This window comes from Calonectris borealis, chromosome 15 (genome assembly GCF_964195595.1).
Source record: "Calonectris borealis chromosome 15, bCalBor7.hap1.2, whole genome shotgun sequence".
Taxonomy (NCBI): Eukaryota; Metazoa; Chordata; class Aves; order Procellariiformes; family Procellariidae; genus Calonectris; species Calonectris borealis.
In genome coordinates this window covers 2,963,226-2,991,094 of record NC_134326.1, presented here as the reverse complement: position 1 = coordinate 2,991,094, position 27,869 = coordinate 2,963,226, and the positions used below count along the sequence as shown (strand labels likewise).

The following is a 27,869-nucleotide window of genomic DNA, read 5'->3' as shown; positions in this document are numbered from 1 at the left end:
TGTGCTCTGAGCCATTGGTGGTGTGCTGGTGTGGTGCTCCTCTGTTCCTGCACCCCCCGAACCCCCTTCCCTGCTGACATGAGAGGCTCAGCTGGCTGCCCGGCAGGGCCGGCACACCCGGGCCCTGGGCTCCCCCAGAGCTCTGCCATCTCCATCGCTCCTGCCCCGTGGCACCGTCTTACCAGGCTGAGGTCCACCCTGATGCCTCACTTTCCCAGCACTCCCAGACTGAGTCACCCAGGGTGTGCTGGGAATACACCCGTGTTTAGTAGCCCCACAGCTATGTTTTACAATTTTTTCCAGTCCCCCGTTGCTCACAGGATGAGGTGTTCTGGCACCCCATCTTTTGATGCTCCTTCCTATGCAGCAACACTGCAAAAATACCCGCTCGTCAGCACGCCACGGTGCTGATCGCCCTGCCCTGCCCGCCAGCTCTGACCTGCCGAGCTCCCTGCTCTCCCAGTGCCAGCCTTGCTTGTCTCCTGCCATGCAGGGGAACATGCCCGTAGTTTCCCCAGCTGCAGAGGTGACAGTAAAATCAAGCCTCCCTGGGTGTCCCATCCCGGGTGTCCCGTGCTCCATCTGCCCCCAGACACGCTGCTGCAGCAGGAGCATCACTGCAGAGCTCTGGCTCCGGGTCAGCCTCACCGTGATCCCCCAAAAAGGACTGTTCTCTCCCCAAAAAGGCCCTTAGAGGGTTTTTTGTAGTTAGGTATACAGCCAGCGTGACTGTGTGCAGCTTTGTGGCATGTAAGTGCTGGTACCCCCAGCACCGGTGCTTGCCGGGCTCTGTCCTTGCAGGCTGGATGGGTACAGCCATGGTGCTGCAATGTGTGCTGGGCACCCCGCTCCTGGCTGAATTTAATCCTTCGCTGTTAGGATATTACCTGCAGTCACCTATATAATAAGTGCTTTCTCTCTATCTTTTCCTTTCATTTTTTTAAAACTCCTTGCTTTTCTTCTTCATCCTCCTCTGCATTTGTTTCAGTTGCCGCAAAGGGCTTGGGATCCTGGATCTGTTTGTTTTTCGTCTCATAGCTGAGTGATGCCTTTTGGCCCTTTTTGAGCTGATCCTGGGAAAACTTCCTGCGAGATTCGCATAGGAATTCAAGCCTCAGGTTCAGCTGGATTTGGCCCTACACTGACTTACTCCTGGCTCAAAAGTTGGATGCTCAGGGAGCAGCTTGCAAGGTATCCTTGTGCTGGTTTTGCATGTACCCTTTGGTCCCTAAATCTTTCCTAGGGACAACATCTGGTCACCCCATTTCAGGTGGGTGCTGGTTCTCCCCTTGTGTCCGTCTTCAGCCCTTTCTCCCATCCCTGGGCCTGAGCGTGTTCCCACGAGAGGTGACACCAGGCTTGGGGCGTTCACCTTGGTGTGGAACATATCACAGGTGAAATTTGGTGGTTTTTCTTAAACCTGGAGAAATATATAAATGTGGAGGGCGGTGGCATTAGTTACTGGGAGTTGTATGTGTGAAATACACTGTTTTAATACAAAATACTGTCCTTTCCCGAAGGATTATGAATGTAACACAGTGAGGAAAAGCAGAATATAAATGGGATGGTGGGGAGAGGCAACCAGGAGAGCTCAGGAGGCGACAACGTTGCTGAAGTTTTTTAAGCAAATATTTTGGCTATAACAACAATTTAAATGACCCAGTAAGGGCTGGTTGGAGTCTCTTTTTCTGCCTGGAGCCTGTGGGGCTGGAGCAGGGCTGGAGAGCTGTTTTCCCCCCCCACGCAGCTCATCCAGCGGCAGAGGGTGCTCGTGCACCACCGTGCAAATCCTTCTTTTCCCTCAGCCATCTTAGGCAAAGTGTTTTCCTTCTCTGCAGTCTCCATTTTATGTTTCTGACGCAGAAAATAAAAAGGTTGGCAAAGGGGGGGAGGATGGGGGGGAGCGGGATGTACCGAGGCAAAGCTTGGCGGCGGCTTTCTCGGCGCCGGGGCTGGGGTGGGGGAGAGGCAGCGAGCCCCAACTTGTACCCAGGAGGATGCAGAGCGAGGGTCTCTCTTTTTGGGGGGATGTCAGAATTGGGGAGGGGGGGGTCTGCAGAGAGAGCTGGTGTTTCAGATGAAATACTGCTTGGAGCCCCCCCACCCCTGCCCCTGCCAGCCCCCGAGGCTGGATGGTGCCCTCCCTCCCTCCCTCCCTTGCTGTTGCAGGATGCTCTAGCTGCAATATTGCTTTTTTTATCCCACATCTCCATAGGAGGCTGAGCAGACCCCACAAACTGCCTGGCAGTGGGATGGAGCTGAGGCTTTGCTGCAGAGCTGCTCTTGCCCGGGCTCCCCAGACGAGAGGGACTTTCCTGTTTTCATTGTTCAGGACACGAAGATCTATTCTTGCTCTTTTTTTCCTTCCTGCCCATGCATGTTGCGGGGGGTGGGTTGTTGCCCCAGGTTCGTTACCAGCAAATCCTGGCAGCGGCACCTTTCCCAGCTGTGTGGAGAGCCCCAGGAGAGCTGCCAGCATGTGATATTGAGTAACTATTGTCAACGTCTCTATTTGTAGTAACCATTTTTATGTTATTCGTCACTGCATCCTTTGTGTTGTGCAGTGGGGCGAGCAGGCATTTCCCAATCCAGGATATGAAGCAAGCCAGCAAACCAAGCTGCTGGAGGCTTCTCCAACAGTGAACTTCACTGAACCAACCAAACCAGGATGCTACGGGCTCGGACATGGATTCACGCGGCCGTGGTCCGCTCCTGGTCGCTGCCTCTTTGCAGGCTCTTGCTCTGCGATGAGCACAGCACATCTCTCCCTTCCATGAGGGGCGGTTGGCAGGAGGCAGTTTTGTGAAAGTCCGTAGGGCTCCTGGGTTTGTTTGGGGTTTTTTTGCAGACAAAGGGGTGCAGTTCAAAGGTTTTCTTTTGTGGCATCCGTTGTTCCCATACCTGAGAACCAAATTGCTAAGTCCTCACCCTTACAGGTATGCGCACAGACATAGTAGCTGGCGTAAATGCATCCAACTAACTTCAAACCAGCTGAAGCTGCCAGCTCCAAAACCTGCTGGAGGTGCGGATTAAATATTTCGCAATTTGGTCCAAGTCCATCAGCAAACTTGAACAAAAATCCCTGGGAAAGCTGGCTTGTTTAAAGTCTGTTTGGATGAGTCTGCACAAGCAGCTCATCCATCAGTGACAGGGAGGTGGGGGCTATCCCTGCAGGACTGCGCAGTCACTCCTCGCTACAGGGATCTGTTCCTTCCCTGTAGGTGAGTCCTGGTCGGTCTTGTGCTTATCGAGTCCTAGGCCCAGTTTATTCTCAAGTTCTTACATCCCTTTTTGTTGCTTTCCTAGAAATGTGATTTTGCAGCTTAATGGAGCTTTTTGGTTTGCTTTTACCCAGCTGCTCTGTGCTTTTTCTGGTTTTTTCCTTCCCACAGCCATGCACAAGGACGATTCTCAGGAAGATAATAAACGCCCTAAGAGCTGCTGTGGTTTCTGGGGAGAGTTAGATGAGTATCTTTTCCTTTAAATATCCTAAGCTAAAGCGCCCTTTGTTTGTGATCTTGTGCATGCCCGCATATACGAAAATAGGTCAGCGATTCTGTGCCGGCAGCAGCCGCGCTGTCTGCTGGCTGGCCCGGGGCGTCAGCGCGTCTGCAGGAGGAGCAGCGCAGCCATAGGTCAGCTGCGAGGGAGGGATGCTCGTCCTCCCCTGCCTTGTTACCGGGCAGCGCGCTGCCTCCGGGACTGGTGAAGCGGGGTGGGGGGCAGCGCTGGGGGTCCTACAGGCTCCTGCAGCCCCCTTGCCCGAGGTGTCGAAGGGCGAGCGCCCCGCGGAGCAGGTCAGGGTGGGGTTTCTGTGCTGCTTCTCCCCCTCCTCATGGCTGGGGTACAGCAGGAACGGGTGTCTTGGCTTTCGTGGTCACCCTGGGATGGACGCAGACCCCCCTCCTTGTTCAGCCCGCGGTGAAGCAGCAAGTTTTTAGGCATCTGAGCAGTGGGATGCCTCAGTCATCCCTCTCGTGCGGTGGAGCTGGAGTCGCAGGACAGGGTGCACGCCCTTTCCAGGCTCCTCCGTGCGAGTCCCAGGAGTGTTGGTGGGACTGTTCGTGCTCCCGGAGAAGGGGGTGTCTGTGACAGCCTGACTCCGCTGCAACGCAGAGGAGGGGGCCATTAACGAGGGGCAAGAAAGTCTAGGGACTGTGATGATGTTGGGCACCTTCCAGTCACTCTTCCAGCACCAAACCTGCAAACACGTCTCCCGAAACCCTTCCCTCGTGCCTCTCCACAGATCCTTTGGCGTTCAGTGTCTCGCACTGAGCTTTGACGTGCAGGTGGATATTGTGGATGTTGTCAGGCCTGAAGTCTCCGCATTAATTTAAGGCAATAGATGACTGCCGCGAGGTTATCTCTGGGAGCGTCGCCTGGGTCCGTACCTGTGAACAGCAGGGAGAGCAGCGCTCCGATCGTTCCCTACCCCTTTGTACAGACAGTTGTTCCACGGAGCAGCCAGAGCTTCGGTAGTTATTAGGAGGGCAGTTCTGGTCAGCCGCTGCCTGACGAAAAGCTGCGTGGTTACCCAAGGGATAACTCTTCAACAGCTCACGCCTTCCCGGGTTTGCTGTACCCAGAAAAGAAAGACCAGGAGGGCGAGAGAAGGAAGAACCTCCAAAGAAAAAAGGGGAAGGAGCTGCACTTGTTGAGTTTGGACGATCCTCTGCCAGTAGGACCAAGTCAGAAACCGCTTCTCTTTGGTGCTCATCACGGGGTTGTTCCTAAAGCTTGATCCGTGCTCCTTCCTGGGCCCGGGCAGATGTTTTCCTGGGGTTTCTCCGCTTGCCTTATGAAAAGATCAAGACTGCGGTCCTGGAGCTGGACGAGACCGTGCTGAGCGCTAGCATGGTGCAGGTGAGTTTCTGTGCCTGCCCTTTCGTGTAAGGATGGGAGAGGCACATAGTCGGGGAGCTGTTTGTACTCTGCATCTCTTGGACTGAGCCCTGGTGCTGTCCGCGCAGCTCTGTCCCGCTGGTTTGTGCACTTCTCTTGCAGGATTTGCTCAAGCTGCTGCCACAGCCGGTGAAGCTCAGAAAAATGCAGAACATGAGCAGTTTGGGGTGCTGGTAAGTGACTTTTCCTCTAGTCAGACAAATAGAGATCACATCAGCGTCTTCCCCTAACAGCAAAATTGCATTTTTTTCACTGTTTTTGTTCCTTGTGTGATGCCCCACTGCACTCCCACTTCATGCTCCTTGCAACATCTCTGCGTTTTCTCTGTCTAGTGTGGCACAAAAGATGACGAGACAGGCTGACGTGCACAGATTTATTCTCAGGATCTGGTGCTAGTGGTAAACATCAACTACAGCAGTAAAAGTTTGTTTTTTGGGGGTGAGGGGGATAATGAAAGGAAGAAGAGAGAAAAGGGAAAGAGAAAACTCTCCCCAGTGGCCACTTGGGACGAGAAACAGCAGGAGCCTCCCTGAATAAACGCTTTCTCCAGTGCAGCAAGGAGTCCCCCAAATACTTTTCCTACTGTAACTCTCTGGACTCCGCAGGTCTTGCTCATTGTCCCCATTGTCAATCCCTTGTGTTGATTGGAGCAGGCTTTGATTAGGTGCAGATGTTGCAGCGCTAATTGCCCATTAAGCTTGGTGCTGCCCATCCTTGGGTGATGTGTAGTGGTTGCTTTAATGACCCTTGTCTATTGTTGTCGACTGAGGGCCCTGGTAGGAGCTTACAGCTCAAAGCACAAAGCAAGGGCAGGAAAAGGAAGATCAACTCTCCCCTCAGTGGTAATTAACTGTTCTATTCTAATTGCCTCCCACTGCAACACACAGCAGGACAGACCTGGGCTGCGGGGCTGGTTTAGGGGAGATGAGGGAGAGGCTTCAGAGTTCTACAGGTTAGGGCACTGTGTGGGCTCAGGGTTAGTCTTAGCTCTCCTTGTGTGAGCCCTCACACGCTCTCAGGGAAGATAACACTGGAAAGTCTCTTCTGCTGCTCTGTCCGCCACACACCCTGTCTTACAGGAGGGACTTCGTTTCTGTAGTCTCCTTTTCTTCCTCATCCTGCTTCCTGGTGATGTTTTTTAGCATCCTTATGACCAACCAGTGATGAATTTAAATTCTGGGCTTAATTTCTCAAAAAAAAGGCTACCAACGTCTTTAACGTGCTTCTTAATTATGCAGCAGTAATTCTCTGGACTGCTTAATGACTACCAATTACCTAAGTTTTCAAATAGACTGACTCTCTCTTCCTTAGAGAAGGCAGCTTTATCATTTCACTTTGATGTGGGGAGATCAGTAAATTTTGGACTTGATGGATTTTTAAGATCCAAACAATATCTGTCCTTATATATATGTTCTAGAAAATCTGTGTTCCCTGTCCTCATTCCCTGTGTACAAGCTTTCATAAAGTATGTGGTTGTCTGGCTTCACACCCCCATCCCGCTTTTTTTAAAGGCGGGGAAAAAAAAAAAGAAGAGTTAAGAGCACCCTATTTGTCTTCCCAAAACATCTTGAGAGGGTCTCAGTTGTTCTGTTTTTTAAGACACAGAACTCTGGGTTGTCCACATAGGAGAAATCTGATGTTTGAAACGCAAAAGCATCTGGTAAAACTCCAACAGAATAAGTCATTTTCTCCTGCCACGTTTAATTCCAAAAAAATAAGAATTTGGCTGTGCAATGCCAGTAGGAAACTCCCATCAGGAATTGTTTTTTCCCTTCATTGCAAGAAATCTTCAAATTGTCAGATCTAAAAAGCCTCCTTTAGCAGAACCGTTAAGTTTTCACAGTCCCGTTTAGCCTTGCTGCGGGATAACGGGCAAGAAGAGAGCGAGGTGGGGAATGGGAAGAGCAGGACCCCGGGTCCGATGAATCCTGCACCGAGCAGGACGGGCTCTCTAGGAGTTAAGACCGTGACCTCAAACAAGAGCGCTGCCGCTTGTCAGAAACAGGGGAGTGGAAAATAAATCCGATCTTGTTCCTAACGCTGGAACCTTTATAAAGTTTGAGAAGGACAAAAAGGATGAAATACCTCAGAGATGCCTGTTCCTGTAATTTTTTTACTTTTATTGATCAGAGTACCATTTTTACAGTTAAGATGCACTCAGGGCTTAGAAGGACCCTCTCCGGGAAGGATGCTGATTCTGCCATCGCTCAGCCCTTGCCGATGCTCTTTCTGGAAGCATCTCCTCCTGTGCCCGGCTGTGTGTAACCTGCCTAGTGTCTGCAGCCTGCACTGGTCCCCTTCCTCCTCCTCAACTCCTGGATAACCTTCTAAGCCCGTTCCTGGCCATGATAACATACACTCGGTCTGAGGTCTTCTAAAGAGGGTTGATTTAGATCAGATATTAGGAAGAAATTCTTTACTGTGAGGGTGGTGAGACACTGGCACAGGTTGCCCAGAGAAGTTGTGGATGCCCCATCCCTGGAAGTGTTCAAGACCAGGTTGGATGGGGCTCTGAGCAACCTGATCCATGGTGGCAGGGGGGTGGGAACTTGATGATCTTTGAAGGCCTCTTCCAACCCAAACCATTCTATGATTCTCCTTCCCGATAGCTTGCCCAAGGATGGGATCTGAATGCAAAACTGTTCTGGAGACAGAACCCGCCTGTTCAGAAAATCGTTCTGGTTGCTGTAACAGGTTGGGAAGCAGCACAAGTAACGAGCAGTTGTGCTTCAGTAACTGCCTGTGTTCAGTCGTGGGGGAGTCCAAAAAGCAGAAGGTCTCGCCCAGCAAGCTTCTTCAGAGACGTGTCTCCTTCAGGACCCTGTGGCACGGCCGTGCTGGGTGACGGTCCCTTGAGACTCGGTCGGTCGGTGCTCGTCTCGGGAAGCGTCTCTTCGTCTCTGTTTAAACACACCTTTCTGCCTTGTCCTCCTGCTGATTTCCGTGCTTGGCACTGTGTTGGACTCCGGCACGGGTCAGCAGGAAACAAGTGCTTGGTAGGTCTGAAGTCTGTGGGACCGCGGGCATCGCTTTAGTGCTTTCTGCATTTGATCTTACCAGTGGGAGCTGGAGATGGCAAACAACAAGATTGGTGCCTGCCAGCCCTAGTGCCTGCACGCATCCTGCACCTACTTGCTTACCTGCTGCCCCTGGCACTAAAACTTAATTTTTTTTTTTTTGTTCTGCTTGGTAGAGTGGGCCTGAGCATGATACGGTGTGTGGACTCCATCTCTTCAGCTAAAAGCAGGACCTCTGAGTGGGTCTCTGAGGGGGGATTGCTCTGGGATAGCCTGGGGGCTCGGGAGCGGGTCTGTACGGAACCAGAGAGATCAGCTCTCTGCAAGGCGAGGACTTTTCTGAGGGCAGCTCGGGGAGCTGGTTGGTGCCCTCTGGGTTTATTTCCCAACCACCTGCGTGTGGGCGGCTAGGAAACACACCCAGAGGACTTCCAGCACCTGGAAGTACCTGCTGGCTAGGCTTCCAGTGCCTTCCGTACGGTCCTGTTTCCCTGACCAGTTTTTCTCATGACCAGCTCCGAGACACAAAGTCCTGGGATCAAAAGTGATCCAGTGAAGGTGAGATGTTTGCTGTGGCTTGGGGACAGGGGTTTGGATCTCAGCGGCTCTGAGCAAAGACAGTTTGGGCTCGTTGCTGTGGCTGTGCCTGCCGAGCCTGAGGCTGCATCCCAAAGACGCCTTATTTGTGGTATTACAGTAGAAGCCTTTTTCCTATTAGTGCTGCGGCTGCGCCGTGCTGCGCAGGGTGGCGAAGGAAAGAAACATTGATGAAGCGAGCGGATGCGATGCCTGGAAGGAAGGATACCTATTGTTTTGTCCTGTGATAAAAGGCTGGTGGTGCTGAGTCAGTGTCCAGGGAGGAAGGAAGGCCAGAGGCAGCAGCAGGATGCGGACTGCAGATGTATCCGTCCCTCAAACAGGGGATGAAAGCTCTGACCGCTGCCCCCCACGCACCCCCGGTGCTCTGCTGTGTCTTACCTGCTCTAATATTTACCTTCGGCTAACAAGCCTCCTTCTAACATACAGTAACACCTCCAGGGTATCTCCGTCCCGTCCCCGGCTGCTGAGCCAGCCCCGCTGTGCTGCACCAGAGCGGGGCAGGGCGCTTCCCCGGCTCTTTGCACCCTTCGCCGGGGTCAGTCTTTAAACAGCTTGAAATAATAGCTCCAAAGAAATGACCTTTTTATCTCATTTTAGAGACTGGAGCTCATTAAAGCGTGCAGACCTTTCCTGTTGTGTGTGTCCCCCGTACCAAAATACTGCAAAAAAAAAAAAGTGGGGGGGAGCCTTGGCGCTGGTCTGGTTTGTATTGAGAGCGCAGAGCTCTCCCACCTGCCTGTGAAACGCACGTCAGGGTATGGATGAGCGAGCTTTGCCCTTGGCCTGAGCGCACACCCCCTCCAGGAGCAGAAAGGACCGTGTTTGCTGGGGGATCTGCTGCTGGGGGAGCACTGAGGTGTTGTCAGCGCGTGGGGGTGATTCGCCCGGATCTAAACGGGGGGGTGAGCCACGCTTCTGGCAGTGAGGTCAAAGGCATTTGCAGAGGGTACATCTGGAGTCCTGATGACAGTTGCAGGGTAGAAAGTATGCTCCTGCTTAAAGCAAATATTTTAGGAATGGCCTTCTCTATTTTTATGTTGTCTTTTTTTCTTTTTAGTGTCTGCTGAGATCTTGAAGAAAAACTTAAACATGACAAAAGGACAGATTTTGAATGTGCAATGTAATATTCAGAACTTTCCAGCCGACACAGATGAGAGTGACAAATTCATGGAAAAAAAGGACAATATCCTTTTGCTTTTAGGAAGAAAAATGTTTCAAAGTGGATGTGAGCAATGGCAGAAGGGATTCACGGGTCTCAGCGAAGTTTGGAGAGGGAGGGAGCGGAAGGGTCCGTCATTTGGGAAAAGGCATTTCTGTCGTGGTGTGGACCACGGAGTGGTCCTCTTCAGCTGGGGGGGATCTTGCAGTGCTGCAGGGATGCTTTTTGCTGTCAGCAGGGGATCTCTCTCATTCTGAGCCTCCCTGACAGCTTTGGGCAAAGGGATTGCTGCTCTGTTCAGTTGTTGTCTAAAAGCGAGATACCTGACTGCATTCCTGGAGTTTCTGGGCCGATTCGAGGTTGATGGTTTGCTGGGAGTGCTGTGTGCTTGCCGAGGGACACCCCGAGTTGGTGGGGGTTGTGGGGCTGTGGTGGACTTTGAGCAGTTGGGGCTGGACCATGAAATCTTGCTTTTGCAGGAGGTGTTTGCAGGGTTGTGCCACGGAGCTGCCGTCCAGCCCGCGAGGTGGAGCGTGGGCAAGGTGCCGCTTATTTGCCAGCTGCGTATTCCTTCGGTTTGCCTTTGACGCAGGAGGCGTAAGCCTCACCTGACACTGAGCAGATTAGGCTGGGTTCATCTCGGCATCACGGTCTGGTGGTGGTGGAGTCTGTGTCTTTGAGAGGAGAGGAACCACAGATAAAGCTGAATGTTGCAGTACTCTGTGGGTCTGTTGCTCACCCTGATGTTTTCCACCTGATGTTTGGTTTATGGTCCTTGACTTCAGGGTTTCGCAGCTTTGTTAAGGGTGCCAGGACACAGTGTGACAGTTGCAAGTGATGTACTCGAGCATGGGGGCCTCCATACGGAACTGGGCCAACACTTTGACCCCCAGAAAATGACTGCTGATAGCTGCTTCGTAGAACAGAGTAGCTTTAGAAATATGTTTCTGGTGAGCAAGATGCCTTTTCCTCCTCTTAGTCTTAACTGTTTCCTCCATTGCTCAGATCTGCCGTGCTTCTTACCCTCTTCCGAGGGATGTTAATTGCTTTTGTGTGTTTTTTCCCCCACCCGCTCCATCCTGCAGCCCCTAAGCAGCTGTTTCTCCTGTTCTGCAGCAAGCTGTCAAGGAGAATCAGAAGCGGCATGAGACAGATGATATGCCGAGCCAGGCTGGCGAAGGAGGAGGCAGAGAAGAAAGGCCAGGAGGGACAGCAGCAGAGAAAACAGCTGGTAGGCACGAACGCAGGTACGAGATGCAGTTGGGTGTTTGGGACAGCAGAAGTTTTGGGGTGGCTGCAAAGCCCTACTAATAGCGTGTGCGGAGAGCTACGGGTGAGGAGAGAAATGCTCTGGAGCTGGATTCCCAGGGATGGAGGCCTGGGACAGCGTGAGTGCTGTTACTCTCCTCTTTACTGAGAGGGTAAGTCCTGAGAGCAGCAATTTGCAGGTTTGCCTGCCTTTAACCACAGGTGCTGGACAAGTCACAGTAAACCCACCTTCAGCAATGCGCAAAGCCGACTGGGGTGCAGAGAACCTTGCCAAACCTGAGGGCCTTCTCGAGAGGCTTTTTGCCTGTATAAAACGCAGAAAATTTATATTGTGCGGCCGTTCAGTGCCGCAGTCCTGCGCTCCGTCTCCTCCCTTGTTTTCTGGGGAGGCCCGGTGGGTGTTAGCGGCAGAGCTCTTCTCCCCCCTTCCCAAACCAGTTATGCTGTACTCCATTAGTGCAGGAGTCTGGCATTAGCCTCCTCTATTCCAACCACATACGTTTCAGATTTCTTTGCAAATGTGCTTTAAAAGGGGGGAGGGAGAGAGGCCATAAACAGTCTCACGAGCTTTCCCAGCGCTGTAGCCTGAACCTGGGAGCACCTAAACCAGGCGCAGCTCTGTGGGGTAGCCCTGCGATGATTGTGCAGACCCGGGTTCCTCATTCATCGCCCCGTCTGTGCCCTTACCTCCGAGTGAGTGAACCCTGCAATAGCAGGTACTGCTGCACCGGAGCTGTACTGCTTTCTGAGAGCAGAGCAGACCTGACATCCCTCCCTTTGCCAGATGAACGGCAAAATCGTGTTCTGATGTTACTGTTGTCCACCTTTCCTAGCTCCCTACATGCTCAGCGACATGGGTGTAGATCTAACCCTGTCGCTTTGTAATGAAACAGCCATTTCCTTCACCTTTTTGCAAGGTTAACTCTTACGTTAGGTTGTTAATGAGTTTAAGGTTGGAAGCCTCCTGACCTGCAGCTACTACAGGCGCAGACCCGAAAGCCTGCACAAGTGACCCGTCTTGGCGGTTGTGGTTAGTTTGAACTCAGCCTTCTCTGCTTGGTCCAGGAGGTTAAGGTGACTCCGCGAGCGCCCTGTGCTGTCCCCACAGCATGGGCTTTCTCCCCTAGTCTGCTCCCTGCTACCAGATGCACGCTTCACTTCCAGCATATGGACTCAATTACTGTCCCTTTCCCTTGATTTCCTGCCTTTTTGGGTTTCCTGAAACACATCCCCTCCTCCTGGCAGCCTGAACGCCCGCAGTGAGATGCTTTGCAAGCTCTCACATTCCTCCCTCCCTCCCTCCCGCTGCTTTGCTGCCTCTAACAAGGTGGTCCTGATCCAGAGCACACGCAGATAAGGCTGCAGACCCACGCCGTCGCTATAGCTGAGCCCAGGAGCCTCAAGGGCTCGGCTTCCCACGGCAAAACTAGCCAGCCCACTAAATGCATGTTCAGTGGCTGGCAGGGCTGTGTCCCAGCGCCTCTTGACAGAGGTCCCCACCCTGCCTCAGCATCGTTCCTAGACCATCCTGTAGTTTTCAGCCAACTGCTTCATTTGCAAGACTTCAGGCTTTTTTCCTATTCCCTTCTGAGGCCGTGGGCTTTCTGAGCCTCTGCGCTTTGAAAGGAGCATCAAACTGCTCTGGGTTTCTCCTGGGGGCTGTTTGGCTTCTTTCCTGGACGTCTACTCCTGCAGAAAAGCCGTGTGCCCATGGCTTCTGCCTTTAAAAGCGTTTGAGGAGGAGGGGAGAGGGAGCCCTGTCTTCTCCGATAGCGGTTCTCTCAAACCCTGCCTGCTGCTCTGGGGGAGCCCCAGGCGCTGCAGCGTCGGGTTGCTGGAAACCTGAAGAAATCTGAGCTCATTCAAGGGGCAGGGGGAGATGGAAATGGTTAAATCACACAAACGAACAAGTTAATGATTTCCATCCCCTTGCTGGCGTGTTTCAGTTTTCGGAAGGGGGGCTGGCCAGCAGCTGTGCCAGCAATTGTAGCTCAAAAAGAGTATTTTCTTTCTGTGTCAGCTTTCATCCGTGGCCCCTTTGGATTCCCCTTACTCCCACAGATGCCAGAATTTCCAGGACTCCTGCTGCTCCGAGTCCCTGTGACTGTTTTCCCTCCCGTACCCGACGATGGAGTTAGATGCTGGGGGGGGATGAAGGCAGCACTGTTCGCTCCCTGCTTGCTTCCTGCCCCATCCTTCCCCAAGCAGAGGAGAGGCTTTTTCCCAGGATCCAAGTGACTCGGCAGCACTTGCAAATGGAAGGAAAAGCTGCAGCTTCCGCGCCTTTGAATCCAGGAGCGCAGGGGAGCAGCTTAGGGTACAGCTCGGGGGAAGATCCGACAAATAAATATCTGTGGCTGAGCAGTCCTGCAGTCAGCTTCAGGTGCAGGAGCCTTATTGTATAATAAGGCTTACGTATTGTTTTATATATGTATATATATGGCTTATATATTATTATATATTGTATAATAAGCCATAATATAATAAGCCTGAACAATGTGTGTCCAGGTTCTGGCATCTAAGGTGACTGAGCCCCAGCACAGTCTCGCAGCAATGGGTTATCCCTATGGCTGTTGTTTGAGCTTCCCCTCGAGGGATGGTGCCCGTTCTCTCCCGGACCACTTCCCCCGTGAGGAGTAGCAACTCCTTAGGGTCTCCTGGGTGCCAGAGCCCTGTTTGCCCGGTACCCAGAGAGCTCTTTGTGGGATTAAACTCAGCGCTGCTTTTCTTACCCGCAGCAGGAACATGTCGGTTGAGCTCTGCCATCAGGAGCATCACCCTACATGTGTAGCACCTCCCTACCTTCCTACTCGCCTTCTCCTGGTGCCTTTTCCTATTGCAAGCAGTGGTGGAAGCACGGAGAGGGAAAAGCCCGAACTCGAATCAGGTAAAGTGTAAAGGGTGTTTAGAAGTCCTTGGTAACGCTAAAGCTGGAGGGGAGCAAATGAAGCGCAGAGGTGAGGCGGGGACCCCAACTACCAGTGTCCCGGTAGTCCTTCCTCAGCCTTCCAGTCCCGTTGTTTGGCTTGGGCTGAGGTCAGTCTGAAGTCCCCGTTGGGCCACCGCCCTGTCTCATCCTCAGAGACCCTTCGCAGCAGCCCAGACCCTCCACTTGGCCTTGGCACAAGCCGACGGGTAAGGGTAAGAAACTAGAAAGCCCTAATAGATGCCAGTGGCTTACTGTTGTCGCTCAAACCTGCCCTCAAAACTTAGAGAGGTGAATTTGGACTGGTTTGCTCTGAGAGGAGCAGCTCCACCAGCCAAAGTCACAGCGATGGGTGTTGTGTCCCTCCTAGGAGCTCCCCAAGGCTCTGGTGACTTGTCGGGGTGTATACCCGCACCCTCAATCCTTGCAGGCTCCCTTCACTAGCCCAAAAGCTGAGTCTGGTAGCCAGGTTTCATGCCCCAGGCTTCCTCCCAGCGTGCCGGTGCTGTCCCTGCTCCCCTCAGCCGTATTTCTGGGGTGCTGGATGGGCAACGTGGGTCAGCCTGGCTGGGGGGGTTTGCCGGCAGGTGGCAGCCTGTGCAGGCAGCGCAGGCAGCACAGGCAGGCTCTCACAGATGTTTAATGGGATTTTTTATAGCTCTGGGTTTCATCAGGAGCTGTTGTCACGGAAACGGAGATCTGCAGAGAGCTCATGCATTCGGCGTTAACCGCCTCGGTGCCGCGCCGCCGGCCGAGGGAGGATGCGCAGGGTAGCCAGCAGCCCAGGGAGGCTCCTCTTAAAGGCGTGTGGTGAGTGATTTGTGCCTGGAGCTCACCACCTCTGCCTGGTTTTGCAGAGGCAGTGGGACTGTGCTGGTTTATTTAGGACTGGGGTCTTAATGGCCTTTTAAAATCTGCCTCTGTGCTGTTGGAGCACAAGGCTGTGTGCTGGGGAGGGATGCAGGGGGGCTCCGACTTCTGCCTGGGTGTCCTGACCCTCTTGTTTTCAAGCTTCGGAGACTCCCACATACACAGGAGGGGACAGCAGGCGAGGATGGGTGCAGGTCTCCCAAGTTCCCATCTCGGGGGGGGAAAATGTCCTACCAATGCCTGGTCTCGTCCTCCGCTGCGGCTCGGGCACCTCCTCCGGGTCTGTGGCCGGACGGGAGAGGGCAGCGGAGCTGCACTGCTGCTGGGGTGGTGGCCGCACACGGGTCACCCCTGCACATGGCTCCCCGATGGGGGGACATCCCTGTCGCTGGGGAGGGCGAGCAGCTGAGGCCAGGCTAATCTCCTTAGCAGCCTGAGCACCGTCAGCAGAGTGAAAGGGAGATTAGAGGGCAGGGTGGCATTAGCAACCCGGGGTGCTCATTGGAGAGGAGCACGGAGACAACTGAGCCAAGCAGAGGGGGAGAAGACCCTGGGGGAGATCAGCGGAGGAGCCAGAGGGGCCTCCGTCGGCAGCAAATAACCCAACAGCTGGGATCTCTGAGGAAGTGAAAGGCTTTAGACAACATGCCCAAAAATCCTGGCGGAGCCGTCCCCACCCCCTCCTCCGCGGGCAGGAAGGTGTTGCCAGGCAGTCTGGGTCCTAATCCGTTCCCTCGCATCCGGAGCGGGGGAGCTGGATGCCTTCCCACCCCCCACCATACCCACGGGGCATGAAAACGTTCCCGCAAAGCACATACAGAGTGAAGACCCACTGGATTTTACCCCGTACCTGAGGGACATGGAGGAACAGGACGTGGAATATTTATTGTCCCTTTCCGTGATACAAAAGATGCTATTTTCTGTAGCGGAGCAGGGTGCGAGGCTGTTGCTCACAAAGTCTCCGTGAAAGTGTCCAGATGCTGGGCTCCGCTCCCTGTTCCTGACACGTGGGTGCCACAGGGTCCTGTGTTCTCTTTGCAGGTGGCTAACGGGGCCGGAGTGATGGATGATTTACAGGAAGCTTTGCAGTCCGGCGGCCTGTCCCGCCGGAGCAGGGGAGCGTGGCAGGATAGGTGCTGCTCGCCGGGCTGCGCCGCCTCGGCGCTTCTTCCCGCAGGGAGCTGCAGGGCTGGTAAGGAAAGGGGAAAAAATGGTGCCTACTGTTACTACTTGGGGTTTGTTCCTTCCTCTCAGCTGTCAAGGAAACCATGGCATGGTTCGCATACCCAGCTGGTATTGCTGCAGTTGCTGACCTGTTACCTCCTTTTAATCCATATCCAAAATAGCTTCTCCACCCCTCCATTTGTGCTGGCTTGCACAGCACCTTTCACTGCGGACTCCCGCCTGCCATCCTCTGTTCTCCCGTCCAGTTGATGTGGACCGCGACAGCAGACTTCTTAGAATCATAGAATGGTTTGAGTTGGAAGGGACCTTTAAAGGTCATCTAGTCCTAGTCATCTAGTTGCTCAGAGCCCCGTCCAACCTGGCCTTGAATGTTTCCAGGGATGGGGCATCTGCCACCTCTCTGGGCAACCTGTCCCAGTGTTTCACCACCCTCAGTGTAAACAATTTCTTCCTTATATCTAGTCTGAATCTGCCCTCTTTTGGTTTAAAACCATTGCCCCTTGTCCTATTGCAACAGGCCCTACTAAAAAGTCGTCTTCCAGGCCGAGGAGGCAGAATCGTACCTTTTATGTGCATGAGCGTGGTCAAGACGGGACTGTTACACTTCTGCCAGAAAGACTTGCAAAGAGATGGAAAGAGTCGAGGTGGTAGAGGGATACATGGACATACGCCCAGGTGCCAGCAGCTACAGGAAAAGATGGAGAGAAGGGGCTTGTGGCATGTTAGGGGCAGAAGGAAGAGAGATCAAGAGGGTTTGGAAAAGGACACAGCTTGGAAGCAGGTTCAGAAATGAGAGGGTTTGAGGAGAAGTGTGAAGAGATGTTAGAGCAGGTTATGAGCTGCTGAAGATGGTCCCTGTATGGGAGATTCTGGGTAGAGGGTATGTGATGGGCTCAGGGTGGAAAAGAAAGCAGAGAAAAACAGACCCAAAGTGGGAGTGAGGACACGTGGTGCTAGATCTGTGCCACAGAAGCAGCCGCAAGCCGGTGACCAGAGCAGAAGAGTGGGGGAGGAAGATCTCTCATCCAAGCATTTGGGAAAAGAAAACCTGAGTAGAGATGTAGAAGAGATGAAGCTACAACTTTTCTGTCTCAAATAATGTAGGAGAAGGCTCAGGAGAAGCATGGAGAGAAATCTCCAACTCGGTTTCAGCAGCTTACAGTAGCAGTGGGATGTTTGCTCATCTTTTACGTGCAGAAAAGGGCAGGGATTTAAAATAACGGGCTGTTCCGCCTTTTGGCCTAATGCGTGGCTAGCGTAGCCTTGCTGCCCCATCAGACCCTGCTCAGCTTGGTGTCTGCGTGGCAGCCGTGTCTTGGTGCTGTTGGACGTGCAGGGTGCCCGTGGTCCTCCACCGGTGACGGGACCGGGGCTGTGAGCAGCCGCAGCCCAAAGCCTGTAGGTACGCGTGACCACGGCACCGCGTGTGCTCCCGTTCGCCGCCTCGGCTGTTGGTGACGGCGTGCCCCGTGTCCCCTTGACATCTCCCCGACTTGGGTTCACCCCTCTGGCCCTTTCCCAGAGGAGCACCGCGTGCTCTGATGGCAGGAAGCTCTCCTGCTGTAACCAAAACCCGGGGGGGACGCTCGCCGCCTTCGCAGCTGTTTCAGACCCAGCTTCCCTTGGAGGGGGAGGATTTCCCTTTCCACACCTGCAAAAACACGGGGCCCTGACTCACTGCCCATGGGGGGCCAGGGCCAGGAGGGCTCCCCTTACGCCCACGCTCACGGGTACCAGGCACAAGAGCCTGTCACCGTGGGATTTCCTTCCCTAGCCCTCTGGATTTTCTCCTTTTTTGCTCTTTTCAGAAGGAGATTTCAGTACGGTGTGGTATCCGTGTGGTCCTGTCGTGGTTTAACCCCGGTGGGCAGCTGAACACCACCAGCCACCACTAAATGGCTGAACGCCTGCCGATGGGAAGTGGTGAATGAATTCCTAATTTTGCTTTGCTGGCGCGCTCAGCTGTTGCTTTACCTGTTAAACCGCCTTTATCTCAGCCCTCAGCCTTCCACTTCTGCCCCCCATCCCGCTGGGGGGGGAGTGAGCAAGCGGCTGTGCAGGGCTGAGCTGCCCGCGGGGGTTAACCCACACCAGGTCCCACGCCTGTGCTGGTTTTGGCATTGCCACGCGGCGCTCCGAGAGCGTGCGTTTGGAGAGGATCCTGCTGGAGCCGGTGCTCCTGAGCCCTCCTCCCTGGGAGCCTCCCGCCTGCTGCTTTGCGGTCCCCAGGAGCTCTCCCAGTGGGACGGATTGTGCTTCTCCATCACCCCAGTTGTCAGGACATTTCTCCATCCCCCGTCACGGCTGCCGAGGAGGACAGGAGCTCGGCGTGAGAGCCTTCTCAGCTCTGATCTCCGACTCCTGTCCTGCCCAGGCAGCTGTGTCTATTCAGCCACGAGCAGCTCCATCCCTAGACTGTAAAGGAACGGGAAGAGCCCCTGGGCTTCTGCTTCATAGCTTAAAGGACCCGTTGTGGGGGAGCGAGGTCAGCAAAAGGGGAGTGCTGCAGCCAAGCTCCTGGAGACGGGCGTGCGGACCGCGGCAGGGCACGCGCACAACAGCTCAGTGTCCTCCTCCGGTCTGGCTCGGCGCTTGTCCTACCCCTCAGAGCTTCAGCCAGATGATACAGAATTGGTTTGTGGTTGAAGTGACTCAACCGCTGTCCTTTTCTGTCGCCTCGACGTCACGCGTATGCCGTCTGCTCCCCACCACGCAGCGAAGTGAAGGCAGAAAATCAATGGTGAATCCATCCCTCCCGCCCCGAGCTCGCTGCTGGCCTGGGTATCCGAGGGAAAGAGAGCAAGGGTTGAGCCGGGCTGGATGCAAGGGGACTTTTCGTCCTCAAACGGGATGAAGCTGTGGCGTACAGAGCAGACACGTTACCCCTTGCCCCATCGCTCAGGCTCTTGCCTGGTTTGTGGGAGGGAGGAAGATGCTCGTCTTTAACCTGGGTGGTGCCAACCAGGGGAGCAGGGCAGGCTGCAGCCTTTGCCAGCGGGTGCAGCCATGAGACGGCAAAAATCTGTGGGCGCTGTGGGAAGAGGAGGTGATTTCCAAATCTTTCTGAAATGTTTTGCCAGTCCTCTGCAGAGCCCCTGCAATCTCAGATCAGATCTGCTGGGGATGACCAAAAATAGCATCTTTGGGCATGGGTTTCCAGCCCAGCGATCCTTTGGTCAAGCCGTAAATACTCATTGCCCAAAGTGCTATTAATGTTCAGTAGCTCCAATGTTTTCCTGTTGTCCTGCTGATGATGACAACGGCATGAGAAGCCAGTTGATAAAGCCCACTTGGATTTCCAAAGGGTCTCCTAAAGAAGCTCGGCTCCCGTGGGATGAGGGGGGAGGTTCCTACGTGAGTGCTAACCCGTTATTTAACAGGCTAAAAGGCAGGAAACAAAATACATCGGGAAGCCTGTGAATAGCAGGAATATTTCTGACAATCTTTCAGTAGGAAAAAAACAAAAGACTTAACTGTGAAGGGCTGCAGAAGGATCTCACCTGGATGCTCGGTGGCTCGTAGCATCTCAAAGGGGTTTTCTTGCCCTGTGTGCCTTTCCCTTTTAATTCCGTGAGCAGGAGGATGCCCCAAGCTGACCATAGCTACTTGGAGCGAAACATGGGGTTTACGGGGTGTCCGTGGCAATGTCAGCCCAGCGCTCTGCAGTAGTTAAAACCCAAAATCCTCATCCGAGATCTAGGAATCCCTGGGAAAGGAAGGAGAGGGAGGAAAAGCAACCACAGCAGTGGCTTTTTTTTGTTTTCAGTGTGTTGTGCTGCCTGCAGTTCTGGTTCCCCTGCCTGAGGAGGGACATCGTAAGCTAGACAAGGTGCAGAGGCGGGCAGCAAGGATGGCTGGGTAGACCTGGGGCTGCTTGATCCAGAAAAGGGGCATGAAGGAGGCATTTAAAATTATAAACTGGAGATGTTTGTGTCTCTTCTGCAAGAGCTTGAATGAAGCTGGTAGGGGCAGGCTTAAATACCAAGCTGTGGTTTCACAGCCCTCCTCTTTACAGGATGTTGCAGATGCTTATGGTTTACACGGGTTAAAAAAAGCAACGGAACACATTTATGGAAGAAAAAGGTGGGAGGACGTGAGAAAATTCACTGGCTGAGAAAGATGAGAGTGTGTCAGTGGGGGTGTGAGGGAATATTTGGGACCTGCAAGGAGCGGAGGTGGAGGGAGGGAGCAGCCTGCTGGGTCGGTGCCGTGTGTTGGGAAGGGGTTTGGCCTGGGGGAGAGCCGGGCTGCGGGAGGAGGACGGCTCTGCCCGGGGGAGCGAGGAGCTTCTGCGGCTTGGGGCTTGGAAAAGGGGTTGGGGGACACGGAGGAGCCTGGGGGGGAGAAGGGGCTGCTGGATCAGAGTGGGGCTGTTGGGGAGAGGAGGCTTTGCTGAGGGATGAAGAAGACAAGAAGTGCATTGAGTACGGGCTCCTGCTTGCTTTCAGCTCGCCCTAGCTGCGCTGCGGTCCAGCTGGCAGCTGGGGGGACCTCTCTCACCCCCCTGCGCCTTTCTGCTGTAGCCCCGAGGGGATCAGTGCACAAAGCCCGGCAGCTCTGAATGCTCCCTCTGTTGTCCGCGCAAACCAAATCCTTCGTCCCCCACCGAGATGGGAGAGCAGCTCTCGCGCAACCCAGCAGCAGGACCCTGAGACGGCTCGGAGGGGCTGACCCACGGGCAGCACCCACGCAGGGTCCACACGCCAGGGTCCAGCAGCGGAAAATGCCCACGCTGCGCAGGGGACATCTTGCCAGCAGACCTGGAAGGGGAAGGGAGACGGTCGATGTCTGGGTTTGGAGGCTGTCGGTCCCTCCCGGCCAGGCTCTGCGCGTGATCTGCGTGATCAGCCCTGCTGCGCACAGGGCAGAGGCACTGTCCTAGCCGTCTCCCGTGCACAGCCCACGTTTCTTTTGCTTTTCTGGTTTTGGGGGTGAGGGACAGACCCAGAAATGCTGTCTCCTGCCCGCTGTGCTGCTGGAGAAAGGGACGCTGCGTGGGGCTGCGCTGGGGAGCTGGGCAGGGAGAGGCAGACGTGGCAAGGAGGGGTGAGGGGTAGTTTCAAGGATGCTCGAGGGCACGGAGAGGGCGAGAGAGGGGTGCTGGGTTTGTCACAGTTATTTAGCAGAGTCTCCAAAAGGCTTTTAAATCCTGCACCGGAGCCTACGGCTTGTCTCCTCTGCGCGGTTTCATGTGCCTGCCCTTGGAATTTCAGGAGCTAGCGTGAGAGCATGAAAGGTTTTCAGTCCTGAAAGAGTTAATTTCTCATGCCTGCGGCGTCCGGGCAGTAATTCAGCTGCTGCTTTATATTCCTGAGCGGGTCCCCTCCCTTCTGCCATCCCCTCCCAATTGTAAAAATACATCTTCCGAGGCGCTGAAGGCAGGAGCTTGTGCAGGCAGCGCTGCCTGGCTGTGCCGGTGCTGGTGCTCAGCCGGCCACGCTCGCCCCGTGCCCTCTTCCCCCCAGTGCCCCGGTGCCAGTCGGCGCTCGGCGGCTGCTCTAATTCGGGGCTGCCGGCTTGACCGTGGCATCATAAGCTGGATGAGCTCAGGCCTTAAGCTATGAAGGCTTCTTAAGGGCAGGCGCTGGCTGGGCCCCGTTACTGGGATGCCAGCGCTCGGCTGCGTCTGGAAAGCAACACCGGGCTTATATGGATAAGGCCGGAGCGTGGGGGGATTCGGGGGGTCTGTAATCCTCTGCCGGCACAACCCCCCGAGAGCCTGGCGGGCAGTGTCCTCCGTTACTCCGCCGCTGTCCTCCCCCGTGGGGTGCAGGGGGGTCTCCTGAGGAGGTTGTGTCTGAGGTGTGGTGCCCCGTTTGGGTCACGGTGTTGCCCGTCGGGGAGCTACGCCTGCCGTCTGGAGCTGGGGTGAAGACAGGCCTCAACCCTTCACCTGGTGCGTTTGGCAGCCCTGGACCCCGGGGTGGGAACTTCTCGATTCCCCGGTGTCCTGAGGCCAGGTAGCTCCTCCAGCCCGGCCGCTGTCCCTGAGGAGGGTGGTCTGTACCAGAGCTGGCCTGGAGGTGCTTCTCCCCCCTGTTTTTAACAACGCCTTGTTTTCAGAACCAAACCAGAGCAAGCAAAGCCAGCGAGATGACAAGAGATGGAGGCATCCTTGGGGAAACCATGGAGATCATCACCTGCTCGAGCTAGACCTTGCCCCTGGACAAAGGCAGAAAACCGCTGGACCTGTGAGAGCTTTCAGTAAGTAAAATAAAGTTGTACTCTGGGATCTGTGCGTGGCTATGAAGGGTAATTTATTTTCCTTCTTGCTCTTGGGGCCATTTGTGCCAGTTTTTGTGTCGTTTTAGCTCTCCTGTCCGATCTTTGGTCTGCCCCTATAGACAACTGAAGGGTCAAAGGCTTCAGCCAAGGGGAGGAACATCATCTCCAGTTCTCGTGCTGGAGCAGACTGGGCAGAAAGGCAGGGACAGAGGGTAAAGTCGCAGCCCTCCCTACACATAGCTCAGTGCTGGGGTGCCAAAGCAGGGACCCCAGGTCTTGTCTTGCAGGGTGCTGGCTCTTGGTGCAATAGTTTACAGCTCTGCCCCAGCTTGTGGCTTCCAGGCGTTGAGTTGTTTTCTTGTTCTAATTTAACGTATTTTTAACGTTGAAGTAATGGAGTGATCCATAACAACCCAGCATCACCTGGGACCGGCTACACAGCTTGGCTGCTGTCGCATCCCTGCAGGAGGAGGCAGGCTGATCCCAGCCCAGGTGGGAGCTGGGGTACCAGGGGGGTGGAGAAGGAGATGGGGTGGCTGGGAATGCCCTCGGAGAGAAGGCAGGTTGGCATCCCCAGGGAGGGGTGAGCCAGCACAGGCGGTGCAGCAGGGTCTGGGGGCCTTTCAGCACGGCTGGGGTCACCCAGCACAGGGCAGGCTCTTTTCTGCAGGAGCCTGTGCCTGCCCGAGTGCTACTGGGAGCACTGGTCCCTGCTGGGGTCACGCTGAGCCTTTGCAGCTTTTATGATGTTCAGTAACAATTCTATTTTTCTTAGCATTTTGGGTGTTCCTGGGGCTTGTTATCACATCACGGGTTGGAAGCGCTAATAAAAAGCTGGGCGTGCCGAGGAGAGCCTGTGCCAGGTCAGCCCGGCAGCCCGGCGCGGCACGTGGCACGGCCGCCGGTCCCCTCGCGGCGGTGGCTGCGCTCGGCGGGGCTCTTTGTGCGGGGCGCGATGCCTGCTCCCTGCTTCAAATGCACTTCGTGTCTATTATCGCGTGCCCGTCCCAGGTGCTCGGCTCCAGCCTGCAAACCCAGCGGTGCGTGAACCGGAGAGAATAACAGCGAGCCAGCGGCTGCAGATGGGCCCCTGGGAAGAGGTGGGTGCGTGCCTGCGCGCAAGAGGTTTGTGCTTGAAAGAGAAAAAAACGCTGATTGCAGAGGGGAGAAGAGTTGCTCCGGTTCAGCCTCAAGCAGCTGGTTGGGCAGGATGGTGCTGGCCACGCTCCAGGGACTCCCTGCACTCAAACCTGGATGAACCAGGAGCCCACTAGAAGCAAGGCTTGACCCTTTCCCATGCCCCCCCGGCCCGGGAAGGGACGAGGGAGTCAAAAAGGGCAGATGGGACAATTAAGGCATCGGTCCCTCTGCCTCGTCACTGCCTGGGCTCCTTGCGGGGCCCAGAGCCGTGCCACCCTCACGTCGGGGGGGGGGGGCTCTGCCAGGCAGGAGTTGCCTTTGCGCAGCCAAATGCCCACGGCTGCGTTCGGCAGTCCTGGAAAGCTGCAAAATGAAAGAGAAATCGGGATACACGAGCTGCGCCCGGGCCAGCCTGGAGCCTCACCTGAGAGCTTACATATAAATATAAGCTTAATATAAAGCCTTTGCAGCTGTGGGCCAGTGATGCTGTGGTAGCGCTGTGTTAGCGTGACAGTTTGTATGTACAAAAGATGAGAAATAAATATTCTTTTTGGTACAAAAATGTAATTTTGCCTCCATATCATAACTTTGCTGGTGCAGAGACGAACCTGGAGCCTTGTGGCACCGACCTGGTCGGCGCTGGGGTGGGCTGCTGGGGAGCTGGAGCAGCATCGCGGCTGCCTGCGGTGGGCTGGGTGCTGCCGCCGCGTCCCAGGAGGAGGCTGGAAATCCTGTTCCCTGCGCAGAAAATCCACCTTGGCAAACCAAAACCAAAAAAAATGGCAATGATTTGTCTAACATCAGTAGAAAAAAAGACTAAAATAGGAATTTGCTCACAATATGGTGGGAGGTAGGACTGGTGATAGCTGACAAGGTAGTTGCTTTAGGAGAAGCGGCAGTAGTGCTGCCAGTGATAAATGCTGGTGAGTAGAATTTCCCCATTTTAGCATCTTAATTTGGGCACCCCAGAGTTCAATGTCCCTTGCCTGGCCTGGGGTGCTGAAGCAGGTACTTTTTAATCTCATTTTCTAATATACTGCTACCCACTGCCTGAGAGCCCAGACGTGGAGCGGGCTCTGGGCGATGGAGGTGTCCCCCCTGCCCAAACATCACCCAGGCTGAAAGCCAGGCGGGTGGGAAGCTGGTGAGGACAGGAGCCCCCCCCACCATCCAAATACTTGCCATGATGGATATTCCCCGAGGATAAAACAGCAAGCAGAGCCCTGGTCACACCGCTCAAGCCATTCTTGTCCCCAAAGGTGCACGTACCCCTCTGGCAGCTCCGTGCCAGCAGCGTCCCTCCTGGTGACCCCGCGGAGGGGTCCTCCTGCCCTCGCTCTCACGTGAGCAGCACCAGCCTGGCCGCCGGCTGAGCTTAGAGGACGACCCAGCCAGAAATCAGCCGGGCTGCAGCTCCCTGCTGCTCTGCTGGGATGAAGGACGCTTTCTCCCAGATGGCCACTTCGGAGGGACAAATGCTTTGTCATGTGCTGGTGGCCCTGGCTTGGTCCAGGAAGAGTTTGTCCTTGCGACCGGTTCTGGTGGGGGGGGGGGGGCTGGAGCTGACTGCGAAAGGCTGCGTCCTTCATGCATGGACACCCGAGCCCGGGCTGTGTTCCTCGTCCCAGGGCCACGTGCAGGTTCAGCAGCTGTTCTGGTAGGTAGCATCTCATGGTAGGTACCCCGTGGGGCGTCCGAATCCCCCCTGCGGTCAGCCCCAGCCCCTCCTGCCCAGCGTGGTGCTGCTTTTACCCCCTGCCTGCGGTGGGGAGCAGCCCCTGCTGCCCTCCCTGCCACCGTGGGTTTAGAAAGGGGGTGGTGGGACATCACCAAGGGGGTCCTTGATGTCCCCTGGAGCTCCTCCAGCCCCTCCTGCTGCAGCGAGCTGCCACCAGCATCTCCTCTCCATCCCCGATCCTCCTCCATGTCTTCCCTGTCACCCCCCAGGCACAGTCTTGGGGGGACACGGCCATCAGCCAGGCCTGTGCCCCAAAATGTCCCTGCCTCTTCCCCAGCCCCTTTCTGCTTCAAGGCAGCCCCATTGCTGCGGCGGGTGTGGGATGGGGCCGGCCGGCCAGTGCTTGCTCCATGGGGCTTTCAGGAGCTGGTCCCTGCCGGCTTGGATGCTGGGGACCGCAGGGGTAATTTAAAATTGAGGACAGAGACCTGATTATTGCCCTAGTTTGTGTCAAATCTCCTTAGTTCTTTTTTTTTTTTTTTTTTAGCAGCCTTTTGATGAGCTCATCAATGACAAGTTGCTAATTGGGGAGCAGGAGGCCCTGAATGGGGGTTGTGGGGCAGGGGATGGGGTCTCCCGTGGTGCCCCACGGCTCAATGCGCCCGCGTTGTCCTGTGAAAACGGGGGGAAAAAAAGAGCCACGATAAAATAATTGTTTAAACCTGGCACTGGGCCTGACCCGAGGGAGGCGGGGGATGGGGGAAAGCCAGGCTGGGGCGGCCTCAGAGGGGCGTGGGACCGATGCTCGGCCAGGGGGTGGGGACACCCCAAAGCCCTGCAGGGGCCAGCGGAGACCTCGTGGGCTTCAGCGGGGAGAGGTGCCGCCTCACCCCGGGGTGCTGAAGGTGGTGAGGGGGGATTTCTGGTTTCTAACACCACGAGGCACCCCCCAGCATCGTGCAGAGCAGCGGGCCCCAAATGTTTTGATTGCACATCCCCCCAATATACTTACTGGTTTATAAATCACCTACACGTGGTGGGCTAACACCTACATTGTAAAGCAGAAACTAAAATAGAAATTAAAAAGGGATGGGGTAGAGATAAAAGAAGCACTATTTTTTAAAGTATTTCTTAATTTATTAACAGTACAAAAGACATTTTCCTCCCGCACCCCGGTGCAGTATCTTGCGCACCCCGCTCTGGGGACCATGGGGTTGGAGGGAGCCAGCCCGGCCCCCCCATCTGGCACCAGCGGGCCCCTTCCCCAAGCCCCCCCTTCCCCTCTCCCACCCCTAATGCTGCCCTGCACAAAGCAGCTTTGTCTGCCTCTTCCTCTTCCTCTCCTCCCCTCTGGCTGCTCTCCCTCCCTGGCACCCATCCCGTCTCCCTCTGCAGCGCAAGGACCCTCTTCCTTTATTTATCTCTGGGGAGGGGGGTCCAAACCCTCCTGTGGCCCCATTGCAGCTCACAGGGACCCCCCCGGGCTCTGCCCTGGTCTGGAGGTGATGGGGACGATGGCAGGGTCCCCACCCCTGCCACGATCTGGCACCCGGCCACACCCTGGGGACCAGGGCCAAGGAGCCCCTCTGGAGCTGGGGTGGCATGGGGGGGGGTCCTTTCCCTCCGGCATGGCATGGCTTCACCGGCTGCTTTCCCTTCCCCGTGCCAGCAGGGCTGTGTCACTCGGGGTTCACCCGGGAGGGTCCCCCCAAATCCCCTGCATGGTGGGCTCTGTGGGAGAGGAGGGGGAGGTCCCTGGGACGTGCCTCTGCTCCCCAGTCCAAAACTGGCAGCAGCTTCCAAACCTTGGCCAGTGGGATGTCCCCGGCACTGTGCCACCCATGCCCCTGTCCCCTGAAAGGGGGACGTGCCCTGGCACGGCCATCTCCAGTCCCCGTCCTGCTCCCAGCTGCCCTGGCAAAGCCCTGGGTGCTTTGGCTCAGCATCGCTGCTCATTTGAGTGGAGAGGGTGCCAAAACCCCCCTTCCCACGCCGGGCACGGCCACTTTCGGCATGTGCAGGCAGCGCCGGGCACGGGCAGCCCCTGCCCATGGCTCTGTGTGCTGCCGGAGCCACGTTCCAACCACCAGTGGCTTTTCTTCTCTTTTTTTTTTGGGGGGGGTTCCCAAAGCACGGCCTCTGCCCAAACTCCCTGGGGACCGATGTGGGTCGGGTGCATCCATGAGGGAATTAGCCCTGCCCAGCTGTGTGCCCCCAGGGACTCCCCGGGATGGGTTTGGGGGGGCCAGCACTGGGCTCCGGGGGAGTGGAGGGGTGTTCCTGACTGCAGGGGCAGGGGCCAAGTGCATGGGCTGGCTCCTCCACCAGCAGCTCGGTGACAGTGACCCTGGCAGGTCCCACCCACAGCATCGCAGGGGCCCCAGCGGAGCGTGCGGGTTCCCGGGGGGGGGGACAGCAGTGTCCCCTTGGAGCTGAGCCCCTCCAGCCGCACCGTGGCCCGACAGCAGTGCCCACAGCATCTCCCCCCTCCGCCCGGTTTGCCTTCATCCCGCCTGGCATCCCTCTCCTTCCCCTGCCCTCCCCTCTCCGTGACTTCAGGCCTTGGCTGCAGCTGCCATCGGCTCCCCGGGGCCGAGCTCCTCCGGCACGGCCGGGGCAAGGGCTCTGCCCCGCGGGGGAGGACGGACAGACAGACAGAGCGGGCTCCAAGCACCTCATGCCACTGCATGGCTGAGGCCACCACGAGGTCACGCAGGCTGCAAAGGGGCAAAATCCCATCACATCCTATTTTGCCGGGTCTCCTGCAGCCCGGAGAGCGGCCGAGGGCTGGTCCTGCTCCTCCGCGTGATGGATGAGCTCTTGGCAGCCACCAAGCCCCAGCGGGGCCGGCAAAGGGCAGGCAGTGCCCTCCCTCCGCCCTCTCCTTCACCGCAGTCA

General features: G+C 55.7%; 1 protein-coding gene across 1 annotated transcript; it reads left to right on the top strand.

Moving 5' to 3' along the window:
* The first annotated feature begins 447 nt into the window (after window positions 1-447).
* LOC142088584 (uncharacterized) lies at window positions 448-23,860 on the top strand. Its single transcript, XM_075164030.1, has 7 exons — window positions 448-1,191; window positions 1,271-1,394; window positions 3,393-4,863; window positions 5,005-5,075; window positions 10,795-10,925; window positions 21,992-22,132; window positions 23,165-23,860. The coding sequence occupies exons 3-7, from the start codon at window positions 4,855-4,857 to the stop codon at window positions 23,425-23,427; spliced, it is 615 nt and encodes a 204-aa protein (XP_075020131.1). The 5' UTR covers window positions 448-1,191; window positions 1,271-1,394; window positions 3,393-4,854; the 3' UTR covers window positions 23,428-23,860.
* The last annotated feature ends 4,009 nt before the right edge of the window (window positions 23,861-27,869 follow it).